Source organism: Tricharina praecox (assembly GCF_024521635.1).
Source record: "Tricharina praecox strain CBS 144465 chromosome Unknown BZA05scaffold_15, whole genome shotgun sequence".
In the NCBI taxonomy this organism is placed as follows: Eukaryota; Fungi; Ascomycota; class Pezizomycetes; order Pezizales; family Pyronemataceae; genus Tricharina; species Tricharina praecox.
Genome location: NW_026250417.1, coordinates 498,553 through 524,190, shown reverse-complemented (window position 1 = coordinate 524,190; position 25,638 = coordinate 498,553). Strand labels below are relative to the sequence as shown.

General features: G+C 52.6%; 5 protein-coding genes across 5 annotated transcripts; 4 read left to right on the top strand and 1 right to left on the bottom strand.

Annotated features, from left to right (window-relative positions):
* Positions 1 to 1,382: 1,382 nt before the first annotated feature.
* On the bottom strand, positions 1,383 to 8,022 carry BZA05DRAFT_67756 (uncharacterized protein). Its single transcript, XM_051488554.1, has 9 exons — positions 7,678 to 8,022; positions 7,405 to 7,606; positions 6,014 to 7,348; positions 5,761 to 5,955; positions 5,560 to 5,706; positions 4,452 to 5,505; positions 1,982 to 4,393; positions 1,713 to 1,923; positions 1,383 to 1,653 (listed from the first exon to the last, which is right to left on the bottom strand). Exons 1-9 carry the CDS (start codon positions 7,683 to 7,685, stop codon positions 1,479 to 1,481), a joined length of 5,739 nt encoding a protein of 1,912 aa, XP_051338704.1. The 5' UTR covers positions 7,686 to 8,022; the 3' UTR covers positions 1,383 to 1,478.
* A 2,042-nt stretch (positions 8,023 to 10,064) lies between these two features.
* On the top strand, positions 10,065 to 15,373 carry BZA05DRAFT_425987 (serine/threonine protein kinase chk2; the record flags this gene model as incomplete). The annotated part of the gene is made up of 12 exons (XM_051485983.1): positions 10,065 to 10,376; positions 10,431 to 10,655; positions 10,712 to 11,251; positions 11,309 to 11,456; positions 11,510 to 11,670; positions 11,724 to 12,202; positions 12,237 to 12,404; positions 12,677 to 12,692; positions 13,680 to 13,874; positions 13,943 to 14,140; positions 14,199 to 15,251; positions 15,314 to 15,373. The coding sequence occupies 12 exons, from the start codon at positions 10,065 to 10,067 to the stop codon at positions 15,371 to 15,373; spliced, it is 3,555 nt and encodes a 1,184-aa protein (XP_051338703.1).
* A 1,377-nt stretch (positions 15,374 to 16,750) lies between these two features.
* BZA05DRAFT_400764 (uncharacterized protein) lies at positions 16,751 to 17,432 on the top strand. The gene is made up of 2 exons (XM_051483933.1): positions 16,751 to 16,801; positions 16,863 to 17,432. The coding sequence occupies exons 1-2, from the start codon at positions 16,762 to 16,764 to the stop codon at positions 17,117 to 17,119; spliced, it is 297 nt and encodes a 98-aa protein (XP_051338702.1). The 5' UTR covers positions 16,751 to 16,761; the 3' UTR covers positions 17,120 to 17,432.
* Positions 17,433 to 17,978: 546 nt separating this feature from the next.
* Positions 17,979 to 18,555, top strand: BZA05DRAFT_400760 (uncharacterized protein). Its single transcript, XM_051483932.1, has 2 exons — positions 17,979 to 18,107; positions 18,161 to 18,555. The coding sequence occupies exons 1-2, from the start codon at positions 18,067 to 18,069 to the stop codon at positions 18,309 to 18,311; spliced, it is 192 nt and encodes a 63-aa protein (XP_051338701.1). The 5' UTR covers positions 17,979 to 18,066; the 3' UTR covers positions 18,312 to 18,555.
* Positions 18,556 to 18,868: 313 nt separating this feature from the next.
* BZA05DRAFT_67542 (CoA binding domain-containing protein) lies at positions 18,869 to 19,698 on the top strand. The gene is made up of 2 exons (XM_051488552.1): positions 18,869 to 19,106; positions 19,155 to 19,698. Exons 1-2 carry the CDS (start codon positions 19,019 to 19,021, stop codon positions 19,520 to 19,522), a joined length of 456 nt encoding a protein of 151 aa, XP_051338700.1. The 5' UTR covers positions 18,869 to 19,018; the 3' UTR covers positions 19,523 to 19,698.
* Positions 19,699 to 25,638: the final 5,940 nt, after the last annotated feature.

The window sequence follows — 25,638 nt, the reverse complement described above, 5'->3', positions numbered from 1 at the left end:
GTCCACGCAACGCTCCTCGGGCCAGGCCAGGAGTCTTCTCGAGAGGTCTTGCCTTTGCCTCCGCTCAGCCTCTTGAGCCACTCTTTTCGCGCGCGGGGACGAATGCACGCACCCAAGTACCCAAGCACCCAACTCGCTTGCTTCCTTCACATGTCCCAGACCAGTCCTACCATACGTACCATACCATGCCATGCCAAAAAAAACAAAAAAAAACAAAAAAAAATAACGAACAAGAAGGAGAAGAAGAAGGACAACGCCCAGCTTGTGTCTCTACGCGCCCGCACTTGTGAAATCGTTAGTACTGGTACATAGCGGGATACATAACCTCATGTGTACCTGACACGTTGGGATTGGAGTGTGGAAATGGAGAGAAAGAAAGAGAAAGTCCAAGAACGAGCACGAGAGCGAGTGGATCCAGCCGGGGCCGGGCGGCTGTGCTGTGTGCACGTTCAGATGGAGATGAAGTCCACGGCCGGGCGGTGGGACAGAGAGACGTGCGAACAACCAACGACGGAGCGCCGAGACGCCCTGGGCCCTGGGGCCGCTCGCTCGCTCGCTCGCTAAAGTCGAGGAAAGGGTTACACTGCACTGCGCTTTGTACCCGCCGGAAACACCCAAGAGTCTCAGACGACGGCAACCATACTCTACTTGGTATGAGGTAGGTAACATGGCGACTCGAGCAGAGGAGGGATATCCTTTTGAACCCAGCGACTGTATATCATTTACATACATAGACATTTAGACATTTAGACATTCAACCTCGTTCCCCATCTTCCCTTGCCATCCCTTTGCCATCCCATCCCCTCCAGTCCCATCCGGTCTAGTCTAAACTCCAAAGTCCGAGTCACCGTCTCCTGTCCGAGTCCGATCTTCGTCCACTTGTAAGTTATACGCCGAGGGGCCGAGGGCTGGTGAGTACTGGCGATTCCCAGGCTCCCAGCTCTGCCCGTCCAGTCTTTCTTTCCATGTTTCCTTGGTGCGCTAGGCTTATATCTACACATCCTCAGGAAAGGCCAGGGGAGCCACAACGGCCCGCCAGACTCCAGTCAGGTCTGGACAGTGGACAGTGGACGAGGAAATTGCTTCTGTATATTGCCATGATGCCACTCACTCACCATCACGATCACGATCACGAGTTTGACACCGCAAGCACTACTGTAGGAATATATCCCCTTGCCATCACAGATGTACAGTTGCCCGCCGTTTTGCAGTGGTCTCGCCACACAAGTTCACAGCCCATACAAACGGGCGATCAAGCATTGCATATGAACGTGATAGGTACCTGAAAGCAACTATGATTACGAACATACAGAGAAAAGGAAAGAGGTTAAAGAAAGGATATCTATAGAGCAGGTAACTCGAGAACACAATGAAAAGTTAAAAACGCAATCTATCTATCCAAAAAAAGAAAAAGAAAAATATCAAAAGGAGTTAAAGTGGGTATTGAAAACAAAGAGTCGAAGGAGGTAGGTATCCGCCTAGTACGGAATTCCGTTGGTCAAGTGCTGGAAGCGATCATACTGTCCCGTCGAGTAAGAGCTGTAACTCTTCTTGACCAGGTATCTCATATAATCCGCCGCTTCGCGATCCGTCTTGTCGAGGACGAACCGGTCCTTAAAGTTCTGGATTGTCTCGGGCTTGAAGCAGGGAAGACTAAGCTATCTGTCAGTCCACTGCCGCGTGAGGGGGAGGAAGGATAAAGATAAACATACCCGCTGTCCAGCATCAGAGTCACACAATCCGTCAACTTATCCACATGTTGTCTGCAGACTAGGAACGACTTGATGCATAGCTCCTCGAACCAGAGGTATGGCTGCGCGTCGACGCTGCCGCCCATGACGCTGATCATCTCTGCGGTGAGCTTGAAGGGCGCACGCTCAAATGTAATGCCACCGGGAGCGATGTCGAAGCAGAAACCGAAGTCTATTTCATCCATGCATTAGCATGTGTAAGTGAGCCAATGGCTAGGCAGGCAGCTTACCAATGTGGATGATATGTCCGGCATCATCAAGCATGATGTTTCCGTTGTGACGATCTTTGAACTTCAACAGGTACGAGATGACCGAATACGCCGCCATGCTCTTAACGAAACAAGTTCTCGCCTCCTGGAACCGGATTGAGTCCTCGCCACCATACTTGTTGATGAAGTAATCGTACAGACCCATGTCGTAATCACGACCGAGCATATCTCTGGAGATCGACTTGGGTAAGACATCGATGACACCGCACCCCGGCGCGGTAGCCGTGACACGGTACGGGAAAACGAACACGTCCAGTCCAACCGAATTGAAGATGCTGCGGAAAGCAGCGATGAGCTGAAGGGCCAGCATGTCCTGCCGACAGTCATCACCGACTTTGAAGATGGCCGCTTGCATCATCTCCTTGGTAACGGTCGACGTCGACTCGTGACGGCGGCCGTGGCGATCTAGGGCTTCGTGCTCGTCGATGTTGCCCGGAGCCTTTCTCCTGATCTTGAATGTGGCCATGAAGGGAGCCTTTGCATGCGATTGCAGTGATTTTCCGCTCTTCCTATCGATATCGATGACCACACTGTCCGGGTTACTGGGTAGGTAAACACCAACGTCGACCTGGATTTTTGCCAGTTCCTCGGCAATCTTCTCGTTCTTCTCCGGCTTGGTCTTACGAATGTAAGGCCTAAGTTTGCCTGAGATCGCCGTGACTTCTCCGAAGAAGTCGAACTCACGTTCGTAGAAGCTCCTATCCGTATCTGAGAAGCTCTCGATCAACTTCGCCATAACGTGGTCCAAAGTCGGCTTCACAGGATCCGGGATCGTAGATTCCTCATCCTTAAACGCGTTGGCCTTCATGTTCCAAATGATCTGATGGGCAAATAGCTGCGAGAACTTCGCTGTTTCGAGTATGAATCTCTCGACGTATCCAAGGAAGTCGTATCTCAGAGTCTGCACGATCTGCGGAACGTAGAAGAAAGTAACATCCACCGAATGACTCTCTAGGGACCTCATTGCGTACTGCAAGATGAACGGGTCATTAGAATAGGACGGCAAGAAATAGGTGGAAGCAGTGATCGGAGTGATGGGAGCCCAGTAGAGAAGATAGCGCAGTTGGAACGTGATATCTCCAGATAACTTGTTTCCCAGCATGATCTGAGCAGCTCGGGGTATGTGCATAACCTGTTCTGGGAAATTCATGATCAAGCTTCTGACCTCTCCCTTGAGCCTCTCAGATGGGAAACGCTGGCTGAGCTGAACCGCAATGGCCGGATCCTCCTCCCAGGCTGCCGGAAGGATAGCGGAGATCGAATTGTCGCCAGTCGGTCTGGCCGCATAACTAGGAAGCAAGTGATGCCGGCGAGAGTGTTCGAGCGGGTAAAGCCAAGTGGCTAACCTGTACTGTTCGTTCTCCAAAAGCATCATCAGGAGGTCCTGACGTACTCGCAGAGTCCTGGACTGCGCGCCGATTGTCGAGATTCCGTTCAGGAAATTGGCGACATCTTGCAGCAGATGAGCTTCAGACTTCACCTGCAATTTGTTGCCGCCAAACGACCACTGAGGAGGAAATTTGAACCACGAAAGTGCTCCAGAAATGATGAGATCCTTCAGGCTGGTTTGCTGGCGCTCGGTGAGTCCAGTGCTGTAGCGTAGCACTTGCAGGGCAAGCAGCACGAGCTGGAATCTAGCTTCTCTGGCCAACGGATGTCCAGTGGCTGTCTTAAGACCTCGAAGCGTAATCCTGACTAGTCGCAAGAAAATCTTCTGGATGTGTGGATTCTCATGGCGGTTGGCATGGTAATGACTGGAGAGAAGCTGGATCAGTCGAAGATGCGGCGACAACAAGTCGATGGCCGTCTGCTGTTCAAGATTGTGCTCTTCCTTGTTCGAAGGAGCATACTCCATCTTGACATCAAAAGCATCGTCTATGGCAAAATCCTCAGCAAACAATCCAATCTTCCTCTCCACAGTCATTTCAAAGTTTCTGGCAATCTCGACCAGCATTCTTGACGACAGTTCCGGCTTTTCTCCAATCACACCAGTCCACAAGAGCAATCCGACCTTAATGGCGCTCGAGGTAAAGACGGCAAAAGGCAGACCAACCAGATGGCGGATGAGCGTCCCTTGGTCCCGATCCGAAGAGCAGATTAACGTCGCAGCCTTCCGCAACATGTCCCGAACATCTGCCGTAGGCACGCGGCCGACTGTATAATCCTTGCCTTCCATCTGGGCAATGAGCCGTTCAAGAGAATCCGAGCTGGGAGAAGACAATAGGCCCTGATGGCCTAGCGGTGCAAACTTGAGTGGGCGACGGGCATTATCCGTACCAGGCTCACCCTTCCGGTAGATCTGACGTACGGTGTATTGCTTGATGAAATCGGACGCGACGTTGGCACCAAATTCACCAACAAAGTCAATCGAAGCTGCAGAATGTACAGTTAGCGAATCTTCGGCCCAACCACCATTAGCTAGTGAACATACCAAGTCTCCGGTCAGTATTAGGAAGAGTGCCACCCATTTCCAACGCAAAAGACCGCCCTAGGGACACGTGGCCTAGACTTCCCTCGTCCTCAAACTCGGAGAGATATGTCTGGAAGAGTCCCTTCAAGTCAAGAGGCGCAATGTTCAGAATCTTCAGAACCCATGCTTTCGCACGCGTAAGGAAGTTCCTCATCGTTTGCTTCCGGAATTTGTACGAATCAGGCATTTCGATTGCTACTCTGCCCCGCTTCGAAGCGAAGATTGCTCGAGTTGCGTACTCATCGGTTTCCTCCTTCAGGCAACTGGCCCACAGTAGGCCGAGAAGCTCAAGGAGTGCAAACAACGAAGCTCTCCTGCAGAGTGCCGAGGGAGCGGCCGCAATGATTCGGTCCGCCATGAGGGTTGCCGTCGCCTGCACCTTCTCGAGTCTGTGACAGCATCCTACGAACACGTCCGCAAGCTGGTCGGCCACACTCGAAGCGCAGAAATCGGGGTAAGATCCGGTGAGGATGCGGGTGATGTATATGTCGGTGACCTTGCCGGCGATAGCTGCCATCACAACCGACGCATCACCGGTCTTGAAGGCGGGCTCGACAAAGTATGCCAGCACCTTGGAACATCCTCCACCCTCGGCTCTCATGCATTCCAAAGAATACGCGGCCTCAAGGAAGATGGTCCTTGGGTACGTCAGAGTCCTAATATGAAGATCCTCAGCCGGAAGCACGCTGAGGAGTCTGCGCTTGTGCTCAATAACATTCTGAGATGACATGTCTCTTTTGAAGAGCGAGTGCACGTCTAGATTAGCATCAAAGCTCTGATCCTCAACCACACCGTCGATGAGAGGGGGAGTGTATTTCGCGATAGTCTTGAAGCTCTCTCCATATTTGTTTGCAGTCTCGGTGCCGTAGGTAATGCCATGGATAACGCAGTTGAGCCAGAAGTCTCTCAGAAGAGACGTAAGCCCGGATCGAAGAGCGAAGTTCACATCCGTCTTATTGTGTCCAAGGAGGATCGCAAGAGGGCGTATGTACTGCTCGATTTCGCGCACAGCCAGCTGTTTCCCAGATTTCTCAGCATCTCTCGTGCCAACGGCCGTCTGATCACCTACCATACGATCATCCCGCTTCTTCTCTACATCCTTTTCCCGCTCATCTCCGATTACTGCAACGGCCTGGAGGATATCCGTAAGGAGCGGCTCATACAGTTGGGACTCCACTGTGATGGATTCAGCCAATAAGCACCGCGCCTCGAGTGCCTATGATATAAAGTTAATTGAGCATTCAACTCAGCGGGGTTCGTTGACACTGACAGCATCCAGAAGGATATGATCATCACTATAAACTGCATCCGTGCTCGATTTCACAAGAGCTTCAAAGATCGATTTATAATCTGCACGAGACGATATTGGGACCAGCGAAACAAGTCCTGCCAAAATCCTCGCGCTGACTGCACTGGTGACTTTTCCGAGCCTTTGCAGAAGAATACTGTTGGCGAGCGAGATCATCTGTTTCAGCCACATCAGCGGGCCGAATTTTAATCAATGACAACAAGCTGCATCCAACCTTCGAGTCCTTGCAGTTGCTGGAAACTCCTACTATGTTCTCAATGACATTGCAGTAGATGTTGTATCGGAATTCCTCCGAGTTGGAAACAAGTGACAGCGTGCTACCCATGGCTTGTTGCTCAAACGGTTGCAGCGTCTCTGCCTTCAATGCACGTTCCGGATTCACGGATGACAATACGTGGCCCATCGTGTTCAAGGTAGTGATAGTGGCATCTTGAGAAGAATGATGCAGAATGTAAGAAAGACATTTGGCAGCTACTTTTACAACCTCACGGCTGGGGGTGCCTTCGACGATGAACCTGTGCATGATGCTTATGAAACCATTGCTGGAATTGATATCGTCCTTAGAAAGAATCGCCAGAGTCTTCAAAACTGCGTTGGCGAGGGCCAAGTTCGACATCTGAATCGGATCAGCGATTGTAGACTGCAGCCACTTAAGCAGGGCATTTGGATCTGCCGAACTGCTGAGGACAACACTGTTGCAGTACGCTGAAAGCGCATGAGCTTTAGTTGTGTATGCCAGTTGCTGTCCTGCCAGCGTGATTATCTCAGGGTCTGTAGTGCTCTCGTCCACCATTATGACCCCCGCCGCCGCAAGGTCCGATAACAACTCGACAGTACCAAAGTCCTCCGAGGTGAGCGAAGTAATGACACCATGGCCGTCCATGATGACATCTAGAGTATCGCCGTCATAAAACGCGGCAGAATTTGCAACGAGAAGGGAAGTGCTGGCGATCAGCAGCTTCATGAACCCATTTTGTAGCAGCATGGCTCCAATGGGGCGCCCTATTGAGTCATAATGCTGGACATAGTGCTTCCACTGGCCCGTTTCCTTCCCTTGCGAGCTACGGATCCTGTCGAAGGCTGCATCTACGTCCATGAGGAACCCATCCGAAAGGATTTGCTGCACGTGCTCAACTAAACCCGCGCGTTCGATGGGTGTCCAGAAATTGGCGACTTTGGAACAGGATTCCAAGAAACCAATAAGAGAGGCTACCAGGCAAGCAATATCCGTCACATCATCTTCTTCGTCCATTGACTCGCAAAATGCCAGTACTTGCCGGGCGTATTTCATCACCGTGTCGGCGACCCTCGGTCGAAGTTGAGGAAAGTTGAGGCCAATCGAAAGCACCGCAGTAACCACGCTCGAAGTGAGACACTCCCACGGTGAGGGTTCAGCATCGCGTAGGAACGGCGAAGGGACAAACTGCTGGCTGGACGACTCGATCATGTACGGCGAAAGCTGTCGCAATAGCTTATCCGCATTTTGGGGTGCCTGTAGCGCAGGGGCAGCCTTGCACAAGGCAAGAAGAACCTCGAGTTCCCGAACCGACTGACAGAGTTAGCGTCCCCGAGGGGTGATTGGAGAGGGTATTCGGAGCGTAGTACCATCGGAATCTGCGATGTCTCTGCGGGCTTTTTCGCATATCCGTTCGCCGTTCCGTTGGTAGGAGCGTCCCGTCGCAGGGTACACTCGCTGGCGAGACGCTCGAAGCTGGAAGCTTCGGGGGCGCCATTGTCGTACGTAGATTCGTGGGCAGAGAGTAGGGCAAGGCGCTGTAAGGCACTGCCGCGGAGTCGACGCGACAGACTATGGAGACGCGGGAGATGAGCCTGATGTTTCATGTGACCGGCGGTGCCGCGGATAGGATAATACTGTACCGATCCATCGTGGTTGGGTTGTGTAGGGCTAATCGGGAGCTGCTGGGTGGCTATAGGCAACACTGATGGAAAAGGAGGATTTGGTTGGTGAACGAGACTCGACGGGTAAGCAGGAAAGTGTATGTATCTCGGAGGACACTGAATCACGAGGTTGTAGCCGCGAAGAAGCCGACGAATAAGAAGAAAACAAGAAAGAATAAGAACAAGAAAGCTGTATAGCTTGGTTGTGACGAGAGAGAGCGTACAGGTTAGCTGAACGAGGGTGGGTGTATGAGTCGATCGATAATCAGCATCAAAAAAAGGTCGGAAGGCAGCAAGGAGAGACAGCTCCCCCGATGGTTAGCGTTGACCGTGTCGGGACACTTACGGCTGCATATGGTTCCGGACTAGTTTGGACTTGGCACGATCTCCACCAAGAACGAATCGTCGGGAGATGTTTCTATGTGTGACGTCCCGCCATATGTACTTGACACCCCGCACATGCTCATCCCTCTTCACGTTCCAACACGATTCGACGCCCGGCCTCTTTCTCGGCAAGAACACCACCTATATTCGACCGCGATAGATGCGTCTTCTCTTAACCGCAATATTCTACTTTAGTTACCGGCAGTCAGTTTGACTCCACAACCACCACCACCCATAAGCCATCTCTCTCTCCTTCAATTCCAGCTTACAGTCATCCTTGTAAGTGACTACCACCAGAGTTGTTCGATCCCGACCCAACTACCGAAAGTCCAGTGTTGGCACCATCATTTCAAAGAAGACTTTTCCATGTAGTTGGACTTCCCGGGCACCTATGTACTCGTGATTCTTTCAACGTCGTGGGGTACAATAGATCACCCTTCCTTTAACTTAATCGCTCGGAGAATCATCCCTAGGTAGAAGGCCACACTTGCAAAGACTTTGCATACGGTCGTTAAAGTTATTGCAAGTTTATGGGCGGACTTGGCTTGATTGGTGAGATCAATGAAAGCCAGTCATTGAATCTCACTCTACAGTTACCGTTGGACAGTTGATCTCGTCATGATGCCTAGCCATATGGCTTAGCTCAAGATATAGTATAGAGCTTTCGGGGAAATCATACTGCTTCGTGGCTAGGTGGAAGGCCGAGGGAAGCAGGGTACTGCACCGAGCCCGTCACCGGGACTGTGGTCAGGATCCGGTGGATGTGTCATTTTGTGTAGATACCTCGCCAGCGGCCATACCGGCAGTCTCCTAATATCATACTAGAGTATATATATCTAGTATAAGCTGCATGCGATTAACAAAAAGACGTCTACCTACTCGAGAGAACCTCCGAATAACGTACGGAGCACTTCCATAAAAGTTTTTAGAGAGCTTCTTTTTCAGCTCCTCCGACGACGTCTGGTCAGTGGTCATAAAGGCACTCACTTGCGCACACATAGCCACCTAAGCTGCCGCCTGATACCGGTAACCAAGAAGTAAGCCCTTAATAGTACTAACACTCTACGGTTTCTCTTGCAGATTAGATTAGATTGAAGACGCGAGCCAGCTGAGCCACTGACATCAGCCATGCTATCGATAGCCTCCATTCTACGCGTGTCGCGACTCGCGCACTTCTTCAGCACAACAGACAGCTGCAGCTCTTCCCACACATTTAGCGTAGCATCTAGTTAAACTCAGCCTGTTTGTTTCGCCCATCTCAGGATCTTGTGGCGGAGCATCTATGTTTCTTTCCGAGTCCGTTTGTTCGTTTGTACCCCCCGGTACCTGGTTATCATGTCGCGTTGCATTCTGCATTCAAAACGGGCTTCAGCCATCCTCTAGCATCCTCGACGACCCCGTCTGACCTGAACTGACTCTCACGACTTCAAACCGATTAAGCCCAAGAACATTCCGCATTAATATCCCCACCATATATCATCCCATTCCCGCCGCTTGAGTAAGCCATCTCTACTGTGTTTCGCTTCACCTCCCGTTCCTGGATACCCCCCCTCTTCCCTGCTCTCCTCCCTCCTCCCTCGTCTCGAGTCCAACCGAGCCTTAACACGCTCGGATCTCACCTCGACACTTCCTCCACGCGCTCGCGCAACTTCCATACTATCAGTTACCTCCCACCACCCACCACCCACCACCACCACCGCACTTGTGATCAATATTGTCTCGTGTACTTAATCACTCCACCTTCTCGAGCCCGTAGGCAACTCGATAAATCACCGGACTCTCCATCCGAGGGTTGCTGACTCGTCATCACTCACCGAAACTCAGCCCCTGATACGTCGTCGATATAGACGTGACACTTGTGATGAGTCCGCACAACGATAGAAAGCGCGGCCAGGTGAGCAACAACAACCTCCTTTTTGAGCCTTTTGCGTTATCGTCGGCCTGTCAAAGCTGTGAACCGTTATACACACACATATACACGAATGGACTTCCTCGCTAACATTTTCTGGAAGCCACCTTCTTCTCCGACCTCCCCGACGGAGGCCAAGAAGCAGCGAGTTCGGGATGAGGACGAACCACGGACCCCCACTAAGGCGACAGGAGCGGCCAAAGCGGCGGGAGCAGCAAAGCCGACTGCAACGGACAAGGCGACGAACGATAACGAGGTACCCGAGTCAGTCGTAACCGACTCGGCAGAGACGACGCCGGCGATGGCGCTCGGCTTGATGTCACCACCAGGTCGCCAACCAACCCCGGCCTCGCCCGGACCTCAAGATACCCAGTTGAGCACACAGGTTGCCTCGCAGTTCCCCAACCTACCGACAAACGACGGGGAATATGATCCCAAGGTGTGGGGATATCTAGATCCTATCACGGACGATGGCGCCAACTTGAAGAGCATCAGGCTTGACAAGTCCGCCCAGCTTGGGAATGATAAATCGAAGAACGACAAGAAGCCGACCAACAAGACCCCAAAGACCACTGCCGGTGGGTTCTTGATTGGCAGGCACCCCGAGTGTGACTTGCAAATCAAGGCCAGGGTTATATCAAATCGTCACTGCATCATTTACAAGGTATGCTTCGAATCTGGTTCAGCGTCCAGTACTTTTCTGACGGCGTCTTATGGCAGGAAATCACCGGTGGTCAGCCTAGAGCGATCTTGGAAGATCTTTCCAGCAACGGAACTTGGGTCAACGGTGTCATCGTTGGTCAAAACAAGCGCCGTACGTTGGCCAGTGGCGATGAGGTCGTATTCGCTGGCGGTCACAAGTATCATTTCCGTTACCCGACGGGAATGTTCGCCAGTGGATTCCTTGACACCTTCGCACTTGGGGCTCCCTTGGGATCTGGTCACTTCGCCACCGTCTATCTGGCAGTCGAGAAGAAAACGGGCACCCAGTACGCGGTCAAGGTCTTCGCAAAGCAAAAGTCTTCGGACCGGTCTGGAAACTCCTCCGGTCTTCAGCAGGAAGTTGCGATGTTGATGTCGGTCTCACATCCCAACGTCTTGTGTTTGAAGGGAACATACGAAGAAGAAGATGGTGTTTACTTGGTCTTGGAATTGGCTCCTGAGGGAGAATTGTTCAATTACATCATTAAGCACCAGAAGTTGACGGAACCCCAAGCGCGCAAGATCTTCAGGCAGCTGCTTGATGGGCTCAAGTACCTGGTTCGTCGTTTCCCCGCAACTCACTAGGCTTCCGCCCAATGGCTGACCCATTCATAGCATGACCGTAACATTGTCCATCGGGATATCAAACCTGAAAATATCCTTCTGACGGATAAGAACCTTAACGTCAAGCTGGCAGACTTCGGTCTCGCTAAGATCATCGGAGAGGATTCGTTCACCACTTCTCTTTGTGGAACTCCCAGCTGTGAGTAACACGTGTTGTGTGCAACGTTTCGCTAAGTGCTGACTTCTAGTTAGATGTTGCACCGGAGATCTTGGAGAGTTCCCCCAATCGCAAGTACGACCGTGCTGTAGACATATGGTCGCTGGGTGTAGTGTTGTATATCTGTCTCTGCGGCTTTCCGCCCTTTAGTGACGAGCTGTATTCGCAGGACAACCCATACACACTTTCACAGCAGGTATGCATTCAAGACCCTCCATTGCGATAGACGTCCCCTAATCGGTGTTACAGATCAGGTTGGCTCGCTTTGACTTCCCATCCCCTTACTGGGATTCCGTGGACGACCTGGCTCTGGATCTGATCGAGCGCATGCTCCAGCGCGATCCGGAGAGAAGGATTACCGTCGATGAAGCGCTCAGGCACCCGTGGCTTATGGAAGCTGCCCCAGCTGATTCCTGTGGGAACTTATCAGAGGCGATAGAATCCCTCAAGTTCACCCGCAGAATGGTAACCCACCAGCGGACCCTACTGGCTGAAGCCCCCGGCCTTGCAAATCCTGCGTCCCAGAATCCAAATAAAGTCAAGGTTCAGGTTCACCAGCCTGGAAATGGTGTCATTAGCAGACCCGGCAATTCTCCCCACAGCCCCGACAATCTCGACGCCCAGACCAAGGCTTTCGTTAACCTTGGCGGCAAGGCTGTCGACGAAACACTGTACGGCGATTCCTTCTACAACGTCGCGGAGAACGGCGAGGTCTCTTCTGAGGAAGAGTCCACCTAAACCTTCAGGTTGGTCTCAAAAAAGCCGATTTCTGTTGGCTCTGGATAGTTTCTTTTCTGCGATGGATGAGCAATTGGATTGGGGTGATGGTACTGCACTGGTTTTCGAACTCCCATCCGTTTGGATTTTGAGCATAATTTACGGCGATAAATACATTCTGTTCTGTCTCTTTTTTTCACGCATAAAGACGAGGTGAGGGAAAGGGTAGGGGGGGATTGGGTGGTAGGCTTTTTGTAACTTCTTCTATCGGTGATGGGATTGTGGTATATTTACCCAGATTCTGTGTGCATATGTCTGTCATTTTTGGTGCTTCTTTATTACTTGCTGGCCGCTGGCGTAGGATGTCTGGTGTCTGTATCTACTGTATCTACTCTACCACACGAACTGAAGTAGCTCGTTGTTTCACTTCGTAACCGCAACGGAGATTCGCGATGGGTCGATGGTCTGCCTGATCTCCAATGCAGGTACATACTTTATTGTGTGTAAGCGGGTGGGAACACTCGATGCCCAATTGTGACGGATCCGGTAAACAGGTCATCACTGCCAGTCCACATGCCAATGGTAATCGCTTCCCATCCCAGAGTAGGCAGTCGATAACTTCTCCGTTTCAGCTTTTGGTGATATGTTCCCCTAAATCCGTTTATTTACGACGATGGCTTATTGGGGGTTTTTGATTTGGTTTCTCAAAGTGGCGATGCTTGGAGCACGAATGTCGGAGTTCGAATACCTACCAATACAAGGACTCGGATACGAATACGCTTGAATCTACATACTAGGTATAAGAGGCGCCAAGTCCGCATGCTCGGGGGCCGGGGCGGCGTGAGTGTGCACATGTCCGGATGTGCTCTTGCCGGTCGGCCACTCCACTAGGCAACTCGCAACTTTTTACACAAGACTTCTCCTTGCTACACGTATGAGCCCGGTGTGTTACCGGTGTGGACTGTGCAGGCACATAAGAATGCTAACTCAATGGTTCCAGAGTACCAGGAAGGTCGTTCGGGCGCACCCACAGCCGATGGCACGATATATGACCCGACCTCTGGTGGTGGTGTCGTGACGATTCTCCTGCGGCATAGCGGCTTGCCTATTCGTTTGTGTCGTATGTTCGGATGGTTGGCCAAGCACTTTTTTTTGCCGGGGTTTGGCTATTCTACGCGCAGACATCGGTGGACATCTGCAGAGGCTTGGCAGGGCACTTATCTCGCTCGCTGCCTAACCCTGCCAGACAGAGCGCGCAACTTTGTAGAGGTTACGTTAGTAGGGCTTTCTCCTTTTTAAATCAACGCCTTCCGCTCTTTTGGAACGGCTCTCTCCTCCCATCACCACTCCTTCGTTCTCCTCCTCAATCCTCCCTCCCATCCGGGTTCGACATTCTCATTCACCTGTCGTCCTGAACTCCACCACGCAATGGGTGTCTTATCAGAACTGCTCCTGCCGCTGCGGCCATTGACCGGCGACCTTTCGAAGCTCAACACCCCCGTGCTACTAGTTGTCTATACCGTGTCGTTCATCATCGTTTCCGTTGTCTTCAATGTCCTCTCCCAGCTTCTGTTCAAGGACAAAAGCAAGCCGCCGGTGGTCTTCCACTTCTTCCCCTTCTTCGGAAGCACAGTCATCTACGGAATGGATCCATACGCGTTTTTCTTCTCAAACCAGGAGAAGGTATTGTCACTACTCTACCGGTGCGATTGATCGGAATGGCATTGACTGACGGGACTTCGTGGTGATAGTACGGTGATGTATTTACGTTTATCCTGCTCGGAAAGAGGATGACCGTCTGCCTCGGCCCCCAGGGAAACGACTTCGTGTTGAACGGAAAGCTCGCGGAAGTGAGCGCCGAGGAGGCCTACACCCACCTGACCACTCCTGTTTTCGGTGAGGGTGTCGTCTATGATTGCCCCAACCACCGTTTGATGGAGCAGAAGAAGGTTTGTGCTACCGCCCTTGCACTGATGCTTCCCAGACACCTGGCTGACGATTGCACAGTTCATGAAATTCGGCTTGACTATCGACACTTTCAAGGGATACGCGCCTCTGATCGTTGAACAGGTGGAGGACTACATCAAGAAGTCCAAGCACTTCAAGGGTACCAAGGGTTCTGTTCCTCTAGGCGAGATCATTCCCGAGATCACCATCTTCACTGCTTCCCGCTCGCTGCAAGGCAAGGAGGTCCGCGACGCTCTCGACGGCTCCTTCGCTGGCCTCTTCCACGATCTCGATCTCGGCTTCAACCCCATGAACTTCATGTTCCCTTGGTTCCCGTTCCCCGGCAACAAGCGTCGTGATGCCGCGCAAAAGAAGATGGCTCGTTTCTACATGGACCTGATTGAGAAGAGGCGCAAGGACCCCAGCATGGCCGGCAAGGAGAAGGACATGATCTGGAACTTGATGGACCGCAGCTACAAGGACGGAACCCCCATCTCCGACAGAGAGGTCGCCCACATGATGATTGCCCTCTTGATGGCTGGTCAGCACACTTCGATGGCAACCACCATGTGGGTCCTGCTCCACCTTGCCGAGAAGCCCGACCTCGTCTCCGAACTCTACCGTGAGCAGCAGAAGATCTGCGGCACTGACCCCCGCCCTCTCGCCTACGAGGACATCGCCAAGATGCCCGTCCTGAACAACGTTGTCCGCGAAGTCCTCCGCATGCACCCTCCGATCCACTCCATCATCCGCAAGGTCAAGTCGCCCATGCATGTTCGCGAGAAGAACTACATCATTCCCGCCGGATACCACGTTCTCGCCGCTCCCGGAGCTTCCGCGATGGACCAAAAGTACTTCAAGAACCCCAACGACTTCGATCCCCACCGTTGGGACACAATCGACTCCGAGGATACCGCCGAGAAGTTCGATTTCGGTTTCGGCCTGGTCAGCAAGGGAACTGCTAGTCCCTACCTCCCTTTCGGTGCTGGCCGACACAGGTGCATCGGCGAGCAGTTCGCAAACGTCCAGCTCGGAAGTATCATCTCCACCTTTGTTCGCGAGTTTGAGTTCTCGCTTCCCGGTGACGGCAAGGTGCCTGGACCTGATTACACTGTAAGCTCACCCCCTATCCATTCACGTCGCTTCGCACGAGCCATATACTAACTCTATCCTAGTCCATGATCACGCTGCCCACACCCCCGGCCGCGGTTATGTGGAAGAGACGAAACCCTTAGATTTTCATGTATTAGCATATGACATACGGACGTACGGAGCAAGGTTCTTTTGGTTGTTTGCTGTTTAGACTACTCTTATGTGTGCAATTAATATCCTATTTTTGAGGTTCTTTGCGCGTTAGTGCTGGTGTAATGTTGGATATGGGATGGAATGGAATGTGGATGATGACGAAGTGTAGATATCCTTATTTGGTACATTAATGAGGGAATGAAGTGAGATGGAACTCTGAGGAAATCGCACTTGTCGAGTGATGCTCTGGTGGACTGTACTGCTTTGCTGTGGATTCACCCCGTACAAAAATCAGGTGACATTGTGACATTATTGCAAAAACGGGAGGCGAATCGTTACGTGTTCACTGTTCTCTCAGGGGGATACATGCTCCGCGCCACTCTTCACATCCCTCGTGTAGGTAGGGAAACTCTACGCGGCTAGTTTCTCACCAGGCCCCAGGGTGCACCACTCTACGCGACGCGAATCACCCTGGCAACCCCACCCACCCTACCACTCACCCATCTCCTCACATTCATCCGTAGTCATACGCCTGATGTCTGTCATGTGTCGTACTATACACGCAGAGCGCAGAGCAGGGCTATTCCGGTCACGGCCTGATGGAGTAGAGTCTACCCCGCATTCTCACTGTGCAGCGTGTGTGGGCTGCCGGGCCGGGTGTTGCTTGAAGCGACGAGAATCGAGGGGGATGGGCGGAGGGAAGGGAGAGCGTGGAGAGGGATAAAAGGACTAGTACCGAAACGGCGTAATCAAAACATTTGCATGGACTACTGTACTTACTTGCACTTACTTTCTTCACCGCTCCGCTGCTACCACCACACCCCGTAGACAGACAGGCAGAGGCGTACCTCGCAAAGTCACGATCCTGTCCACCGTCCACTGTCCACCGTCCACTGTCCACCGTCTACTGTCAGCCAGCCACAACTCCGCACCCTCCCTCCCTCCCGAACGCCCGACCGCCGGCATCACAACCACCATGTCGCTCCTCTCCGCCTCCGCGCCCACCGCACCGCTCGCACTCCCGCTCCCGCACCTTTCCCGCAAGCGCACGTACACCGACTTGACGGGGCCGGCCCCCTCGACGCCCAAGCGCACATGCGTGACCTTCGAGCGGCCCAGCTGGGTGCTGGAGCGCACCCACAGCACCCGCGTATCGACGCGCATCGACGCATCGGCGCCGGTCGACGTGCTCCTCCCGTCGGGGGAGGTGCTGCAGCAGCGCCCGGTCGGCGAGCTCATCGCTGGCGAGTTCACGGTCCTCGTGTTTCTCGGCTTTGATGGCGAGATGACGCTGCGCGCGGTGGCCGCGGTTAAGGGCCTACTGGGCGGGATGGGCGCGAAGGTTTTCGCCGTGAGTGCGGGTGCGGAGGGGCAGGGGATGGGGCACGGGCAAGGGCAAGGGAGGGGTGTGCCGGTTGGTTAGTATTCCATACCTCCCCACCCGAGTGAGGAGGGGAAGAGGGCTGATGAAATGCGTAGTCTTTGACGCGCAGAGTATGCTTACGAAACGGCTTGGGCTGCTGCATCCGCTTGGTGGGGGGAGGGTTGCGCTGGATGCGGTTGTGGTGTTGGATGCGGAGGGACGCGCAAGGATGGTGCTGCCTATTGGCTGGGGGGCCAGGGGGTGCTGCGATAACATGGCGAACCGGTGGGAGAATGTTGTGGGCCGGTTGGTGAGGGGCGTGGAGTGGTTGAGGGGGGAGGGGGTGGAAGGGGAGGTTGAGATGACGATGTGAGTGGTTGCATGTTTTGGTCGAGATGTCGAGGTGATATCCATTGAGTTTTGCGTGTCCATTGTTGCTTTTGCATCTTTCATCACCTAGGGGTCTTTTGGATTGTTTTATTTTCGCTGGAGCTGGGGGGAGGGGAGGATTGTAACTTTTACGTACTGTTTTTTGTATTGCTTTTTGTTTGCAGTGTTGTGGCTTCCCGCTCACTCACTTTTCTTGTCTCTGTTACATATTCTTTTCTTTTTTCTTCTTCTGCTTCTTCGTCAATTTCTCCTGCATCGTTTGTACCATATTCTACCATCCTTCTTTTTCTCCTATGGAGCAATGTCGTGACCGTGACCGCACATCCTGCTGCATGACTGTAAGAGTCACTGGCTGTACGGATCGACTGTCCGGGGCCGCCGATCGCGGGGTGCGGATTGGGGTGCAGCGGGATGATTTCCTGGAACTTTTGATGATCCCGGAACAATATGGGGAGTTGATCGACGATTCCCCACGGGTTATGCTTGCGTTTGCAGCTGCAGCCTGGTTGTTGAGCCGGGCGGGCGGTGACATCAAGCGGACATCATCGGCATGATCATCGCCGCACAAGCCGCTAGCACTTCACTTAGTGTCACTCGGCAGCGTAATTGGGTCGGCCGCTGTAGATCACGGCCGTACCTGAAAGCGGCGGGACTTCTCCCCCGGTTTGATGCTCTCTGTGACTGGAGCGGGTACGAGGGACGTCACAGAGATGTCATCCTGTTGCGGACTGAGGCGGGTTGTGGAAAGCTGGAGAGTGCTCGGAAGGTCTGAAGCGGGTGGGAATGGGGACGGAAATTCTATATAACTCCCGTCTTCCACCGTCCCTTTCTCCCATCAACAGTCCGAACATACCCTCACACACTCTACATATCTACACTCACAAAATTCTAAACATCAAACCCACCGACACCCTCCACATAACAATCACCATGTCGTCAGCCGAGAACAACCCCGGAAACTTCGCCAACCGGTTAGCCTCCTCGCTCCACTTTCCATTTCTACATCTCTGACAGCCATGAGTAGTCCCAAGGAGGAAGTCCGCGAGATCGCCGCGAAGGGTGGCCGCGCCAGCCACGGCGGCAGGAGCTCCAACGACAACGACGACGACAGCTCTACCCAGTCCCACTCCGGCGGCACCCAGAACACCAACCCTGGCAACTTCGCCAACCGGTGAGCACTCCCTCCCCCCTTCCCATAACTTTCCACCGCCATCTCGCTGACAGCGCGAACAGTCCTAAGGAGGAAGTCCGTGAGATCGCCGCAAAGGGCGGCCGTGCTAGCCATGGCGGTCAGTCGAAGGACGAGGACGAGGAGTGATTGGTGAGTGGAAACGATGCGCTGGCGCTTTGATTGAACTTGGAATGTATATTTTAGCGAAGGGAACGGAATGGAAAGGATCATCTGAAGTCAATGTTCAGGTTCTGTGGTGTTCGTGATTAAATGTGACTTTCGATCCGAATGTGAAGAATCTTCTACACTGGGAGAGATAGTGAATTTGTAGAAAGGCTTAGTTGTGCTGCTGCTGTTTCTGGTAATCTCAATACTGGTACTATTTGTGCCCTCATCAAGGGTGAATGGCATTGCAAACAGCTATTGTATCTAAGCTTGACGTTAATTGCTGGCGAAGAATATAGATCTGAATTTCTTGTGGAGAAGCTATTCACAACCCCCGAGGCAAGCCTGGATGGACAATTCCAAGTAACGGACTTAATTCCAAGCTTCAGAACGAAGTGAATTGACGTTGTCATAAAACTCCTGATAGCTGGTGATATGCCATGAACATGACATCATCCAGTATCTACCTCGGCATCCACCGTCCACCGCCCATGCATAGATATCACAACTCATCGCCATCGCAAACCCACTTAGCACCCACTAACAATGGAATCCCAAATCCGCACCTTCTTCCGCAGCCCCCTCTACGCCGTCGTGGGCGCCTCAACGGACCCGTCCAAATACGGGCACAAAGGTTCGCGCTTCCCCCCCTCCAGCAGCTCACCCACTAACAACCCCGTAGTCTTCGCGTGGTACCTATCCCGCTCGCTCCCAGCAACACCAATTAACCCGTCGGCGAAGACCACGGCGGTCCTCTCGATCCCGACAGTGCGCAACGTGCGGGACCTCCCGAAGCCCGCAGAAACGAGCGTGAGCATCATCACGCCGCCAGGGATCACGCGGCAGGTGCTGGAGGAAGCGGCGGACGCGGGAGTGAAGCGCGTGTGGATGCAGCCGGGCGCGTGGGATGAGGCGTGTGTGGCGCTGGCGAAGGAGAGGGGGCTGGAGGTGGTGGTGTACGGGCATCAGCAGGAGCTGGGGTATGAGGGAGCGTGCGTACTGGTTCACGGAGAGGAGGGCATCAAGGCGGCGGGCAGGGGGAGTCTTTGATGATACCAATGGGAGTGGGAAGCTTTGAAGATACCTGTGGGCGTGTGAAGCTTGTCGTACAGCTGCTTACGTGAACCGCCAATGCGTCGTTACGAACTTACGAGTGACATCCTCGGTGATCCCAGCACGGACCCCGCAGAATTCGTGAAGGCGGGATCATGTGGGTTTTTTGGAGACCGCTAACTATGAGCTGCCGGTTTGGGGTAGGCTCGAGTGCACCCGAAAGAACCTGTAACCACCCGAGTTATGATGTGGCATCGTATGTTTTGGTGAAGGGAACTAGCAGAGGGAGAAGAGGGACCATCGCTCGCCGTCCGTCTATGTACCATCCACTGCTAGCAGTCTACCGCTATGATCCAACCATTGGCAAAAGCAAAAGAAAATGCAGTCAAACGAACAGCCAAGAACATAATCCACCCAAAGGTATCCAGATCCCCTCGTTCGGCAGCTAAATTCACGACTACCATTATCCTTGATTGGGGACCGGTTTCCATGGGAAATCAGCCGATTCTCCCAGTCAGATTTCGTAAATGGTACTTAACGCCGATATGTCCACCATTGCGAAACCAAATGGGGGGATTGCGAGGGGTCGATACCTTAAGTACCTAGTCTACTATCTTCCGAGATCTCTGTCAGGACATATGCTATCACTTTTCCGAGGCCGATAGTAAAATGATGTCGAATCACTCGGTGTGTACTATTCATAGCCCAGCTCGGGATATAAAGTCTGCGAAGATAGTTCTGATATGTGCAAGCAAACCGCAAATCAGTGATGAGGTTTCTATAGGTTTATAGCAAAGATTTTGTAAATCCCCTCACAGAGTGCAACAAGCATGGTCTCCATCTCCTTGATATCGTCTTCCGGACATCCCAATCGTCCGACGGTAGGCATCAGCCTGCGTCATCCGCCGTCCTAAACTCTAAAGACTGCGGAAGACGACAGATGCCCACAGATATCCACAGATGCCTGCTTTAAGGAGTGACCCAACGAAGCAAGGGATCCGAGTTTATAGCGGAGAAAATGCTCTTGGACATGAACCGGCAAACAGAGCACATGAAGCGGGTAGCACTCACGATGAGCTTTGAGGATAGGTGGTTAAATATGTGTGTCCATTGTAACGGTGTGGCGGACTGCGGTCCTTTAAAGAGTGTGGGCATTTCCGGGCGGTGAAGGACCATACTGTACAAAACCGTAGGCAGTTCCCTTGACTCCTTGGATTGCTGTATTTTCAGACCTCGTATTCTGATGTCTGCTAGCCGTAGTTCATCCGCGAGTTTGCCTTAGCGCGGACGGGGCGGGCGATTGGGATTCCTATCGTCCTTTGCAGAAGAAACTACAAGTTCATTCTTGACCAGCTTCCGAGACATTCCTGTGCCTCCCGTGAGTCATCACCCATGCTGCAGCGGTGATCAGAGAGAGTCGTCTTGGCCGCACCAAAGATTCGCCTAGGCTCTGCACTCATGAGTCATGGTGGATATGCTCGAGCAGGTACTTCAGTCCTACCTCTGGCGGTACCTAGTGTTTTTTTTCTTAACAAGTGAACGAGGCGTTGACGGTAGCGAGCGAAAGCATCTTGATAGGATAGTGGTTGAAAGTGAGAAGATGAAGGTGCAAGGCCGGATACGAGAGTGGTGTTTGCAATTTCACGTGGGGGTTGAAAGATTTGTGGTGACGACATGACGTTGCTTTTACCGAATTCGGTGGGGTTCCAATCCGCTAGTCACACCGACTGTTTGTGCGCACTGCGGCATCAAATGTTTGACGGGTCGTCTATCATCACCTATTTTTATGAACTGGACTAGTCCAACGCAGTCCATCCTCCTTTAAATATCCATCCTCACAACGACAACAACGGTCATCTATCTCTTCCATCAACATCTTTGCCGTTCAAGTCATCATCATTTTTGCGGTTCAAGTCACCTGTGGACGCCAGTTCGCCAGGAGTTCTGCACCAGATAGATCTACTACCAAGTCGCTCGCTGTACTTATGCAGCCCGAGCCGATGGATCATCGAAACAATGCCTCCGGGAGTGGAGGACTCTCAGAAGAGGTGCCCCGTGCGCTGCCGCCGCTTGGCCCGCTCGGAAGTTCTGTGATGGTATGTTAGTCTTTGCCGTGTTGTATGGTTTCAATTATCTAACCTCCGCAGAACCCACTCGGTGGGGCCTCAGCCACCTACACCACCAACTCAGCACTTTCTCCTTCGCAACGTCTTGTCGTGGCTGGAGCTCTCTGACGTGCTCACTGCTCTGGTGGACCTCAGTGAACTCTGAGTTTCTAGCACGATGCCGGATATCATAGCAGGAGGAAAGGCTAGGTGGAGAGGAAGAGAACAGATGTCCGGTGAAGCTACCGGCAGGAACCAGATAGAGCTTCTGCAGCAGCTCTCCCTCGACGTACGTCTCGGCGGACACCGATGCCGGAGATTCACGCATCCCGGAGGAGTCCCAGGACTCCGTGGGCAACTACGTTACCGTCGAAGCTACTGTGGTAGGCTTCGGGAGTTCGGCTCCCAGATGGAGATGGAGGAGGAGATAGGAGAAGGAAAGGCTGGATGGAGAGAAAGAGAATGAAACTGAGGGGGAGATAGGAGAAGGATAGGTTGGATGATGAAACGATATCAATGGCAACGATGCTGGCACATGTGTAGGATTGACGGTTGTAAGAATTAAAGAATATATCGGAGGAGAATATTGGATGATTTTTACTTATGAGATGGCTGCTAAGTACATGGGAGCGTGTACACCGTCTTCGGTGTTGCTTCTATTCTTCCATAAAATTTGAACTTTTGAGGCGCTTGGATGGCCACAGTGCCCAGTCCAGTACCTACACCTTCCGTCGGTGAGAGAGCTTTGGTTGAAAAGCTCTCTTTTCTTTGGGATATATGCTTTCATGAGATTCTCTATTACGTTATGTTGTCATTTAAATGGATGGCATCCTCGTCGCTCATTTCCTATGTAATATGTTACGTGAATACCTAGAATTATGCTGGAAGTAGCGATATCTCTAGATTGAAGTTCATAACACTCGTATCAAAATTGGAAACCTCCTAACCCTTCGGTAGGATTTGGAGACTCCTTCCTCGTGTTTAATCCTACTACCAGTGTTATCTCGGGGCCAACATGTGCGTAGGAGCAATGCTCGAAATCATTGATTTCACCATGGCTAACAGCATGAATCATATCAAGCAACAGCTCAGGCCGGCGCTTCTTTCCTTCGATATATCATTTATTGTATACGACCTATCTAGATCAAGGCAATAGATATACAACCACACATCGTCTCCATGTCCACTGTCCAACTCAACTTTCGTCAAGCCGCCCAATGTGGCTTCTCCTGCCCTCCGCCCTGGTCTTCCCCGGAGATACATGTAGGCCCACCAGAGAAAAAAGCTAGGAAAAAAAGCGTCTACTAAGTTACACCGGCCCCACCTCCTGCCTCTTCGCCAGGAGATGCCATGAAGGAGGGTGTGTGGGGAACAGGGGAGGGATCCCGGCGCCTGGACCCCAGCGCCCTCCTCTTCCTCCTCCTCTCGCCTCCTCTCCGCCTGGCTCTCTTCCCGCTCCCTGCGCTCCCACTCGGACACCTCACCGGCTGAATCTTCCCCAGCAACCTCCAGGATCCGCCCCCCCACATCAGTGGTGGCGGCGAGAAAGCCCAAGATGGCCTGGCTGCACCGCTCGTCCGCGAAAAGGTCACGGATCTTGAAGCGATCCTTGCCCCGCCTCCTCCCCCCTTCCCCGTCCCCTTTCGAGCCTCTGTCCACAGGATCCTCTGCTGGCTCTTCCATCCGGGACAGCACTTGAAGAGGTGCTCCCGGATGTGAGTCTTGTAGTGATATTTTACCATCGGCACCGAGCGTCGGAGCGGCTCTTTTTCCACTGGATGGACTGGCCGGAGGGGCAATGCCCCGTCTCCAGCTGGTAGAATCTCGAGACCAGACGCTTGGGGGCCCATGGCTGGGATCGGGCCCGGTTTCTGGCAAGGTTTCCGGCTGTGCCGCTGTGCAGGTGCTTCTTGTTGGTGACTCTTGCTTTGGCTCATGACTTGGCTTTCTTCCACTTGGCCTCCGTGATGCCGCACTTCTGGTGGGCGAGTGACGGGGGAGCCGCACTGGTTGAGGTAATTAGCGGGGGCCCCGCACTCCACGGGCGGTGGGGTTGCCAACTGCCAGCTTGGCCCATTCGTCGGCCATTTCGTTCCCCAGGGACGCCTTTGTGGGCCGGTTGGTTGTGGATAAGTAATCATGGGAATCGAGTTCCATTATGTTTCTCCTCACCTGGGATATGTTCTTCGCCAAGTATAAAGGGCAAATATAAGTGATCTTGTATCATACCAGTCCGGTGCATTTACGTCGAGACAGTCATCCTGTCTCAGTCTCATCGTGTTCTCACTTCACCGACGAGTGCAGTCGTCTGCTGGTACGTGTCAGGTCTCTGATGACGTTCCGCATCTAGGCGGACGGTTAGACCGGATTCTTCATCAATAGAGAGTGAGAGAACACCAATTTATTGTCGCATACGGCCCGTCCAGACCATGGCGACTATCCATCAATAGGTAGAGAGAAAGAATCGATTTATTATCGCATACAGCCTGTCTCCATCAATAGACCGAAACCACCACTGAGCATCGCCGACGCCAACAGTCATGTCTCATGAAAGACACCTGAAGAAACCCTCGTTTCTTTCGGAACGCATACGACAGTAGATTGACGCCGCAAGCGCCAACAAGACAAAAAAAGTAAGTACACAAGTACTCTTCTACTTAGGTAACGGTATTCGAGAGAGCCCGCTGAAGGGCTGCGTCCAGCCGATCAAGTGCCTATTGGCTAAGAAAACCACACTCCAAAAGTTAAAACCCACCTAGCGAATGAAAGACAAGTCCGTCGACGTCAGTATGAGTCAACAGCCGTGCGGTCTCGGCCCGCTGCTGCAGTTATTACGGGGGTAGGTCCTGCGTTTCAGCGCTAAACTCTTTACTGCGGCAGTAAATAAAATAAAAACAAAATAAAAAAAGTACAGCGCCACAGTGCTCAGGGGATATCCGTTCAGGGCGGGCATCCTTTTGCAGACGCGTTACCATCACCAAACATTTACCACGTACACACCTTCCGCGACACGGACAGCACACTGTCTCCGCAACGAATCATCCGCTGGTAAGTTCACTGTCCTTCGCTGTCCGACTGACAGCTCCTGCTTTTTGGCAATTTCCTCGCCCTGAATACCACAGTTTCGCGTCGCGGATACCACAGTTTTGTCGTCGCGGATAGGTACCACAGTGTCTTTGCCGACTCACCGCGAATACCATCGTTCAGAAAGATTTCTCTGTCCTCGATTCAAAGAAAGTACTCCATTGGGTAATGGTTTTGGTGTTGCCATCGCGGGTTGAGATTCTACAAAAATGGGGACACTTGACACAATTGACTCCACCCACAAAATGAACAAGTGGAAGAATTGTAATAGATTTATTTGCCGAGAGTGTTTTGTCTCTCCATTTCCTGTCGCGACATTTCACAGAGCGCACCGGGTGATGCAGTTGCCTATATACTTTTATTTCCAGTTCACTGAGCCCACTGGGCGATGCGGTTGCCTAAATACTTCGATTTCTAGTTGATTGAGAAACCGAGTGATGGTGATGTCGCCGCGTGCATACATGTTTCCACTCCAGTGAGCGCGCTGGGTCAGCGCGCCAAGAGTCAGTCAACGCGCCAAGTGATGCCATAAATTGTACGGTGGGAGTGAAGGTGTGGCAGTGCTAATTCTTTTAAGTGGTTAGTGTGCACTAGCGACTGCAACGCAAGAGAGTATCCCGTTATTACTCACATCGCTGCCGACATCGGCGATACCCGCGAACATTTTTCGCATGGTGCCGGTGCCCACGCTCCTCGATAATAAACCGGAGATCCCGGAGGCGGTACAACCCTCTGTGGCGGCGGCTGAAAGTTGATCCGACCCAATCTCAACTCCCACCACCCACATCCACGCTGGCGGATCGGCCCAAAACAGAGGGATGCGCACCGAGGGCTGCCGTGGCACATGAATGGAGGGTTCAAGTGCACGACAACAACGGACTTCCGAGAGCGCGAGAGTCCGAAGTGGCGCTTTCGACTGGCCAC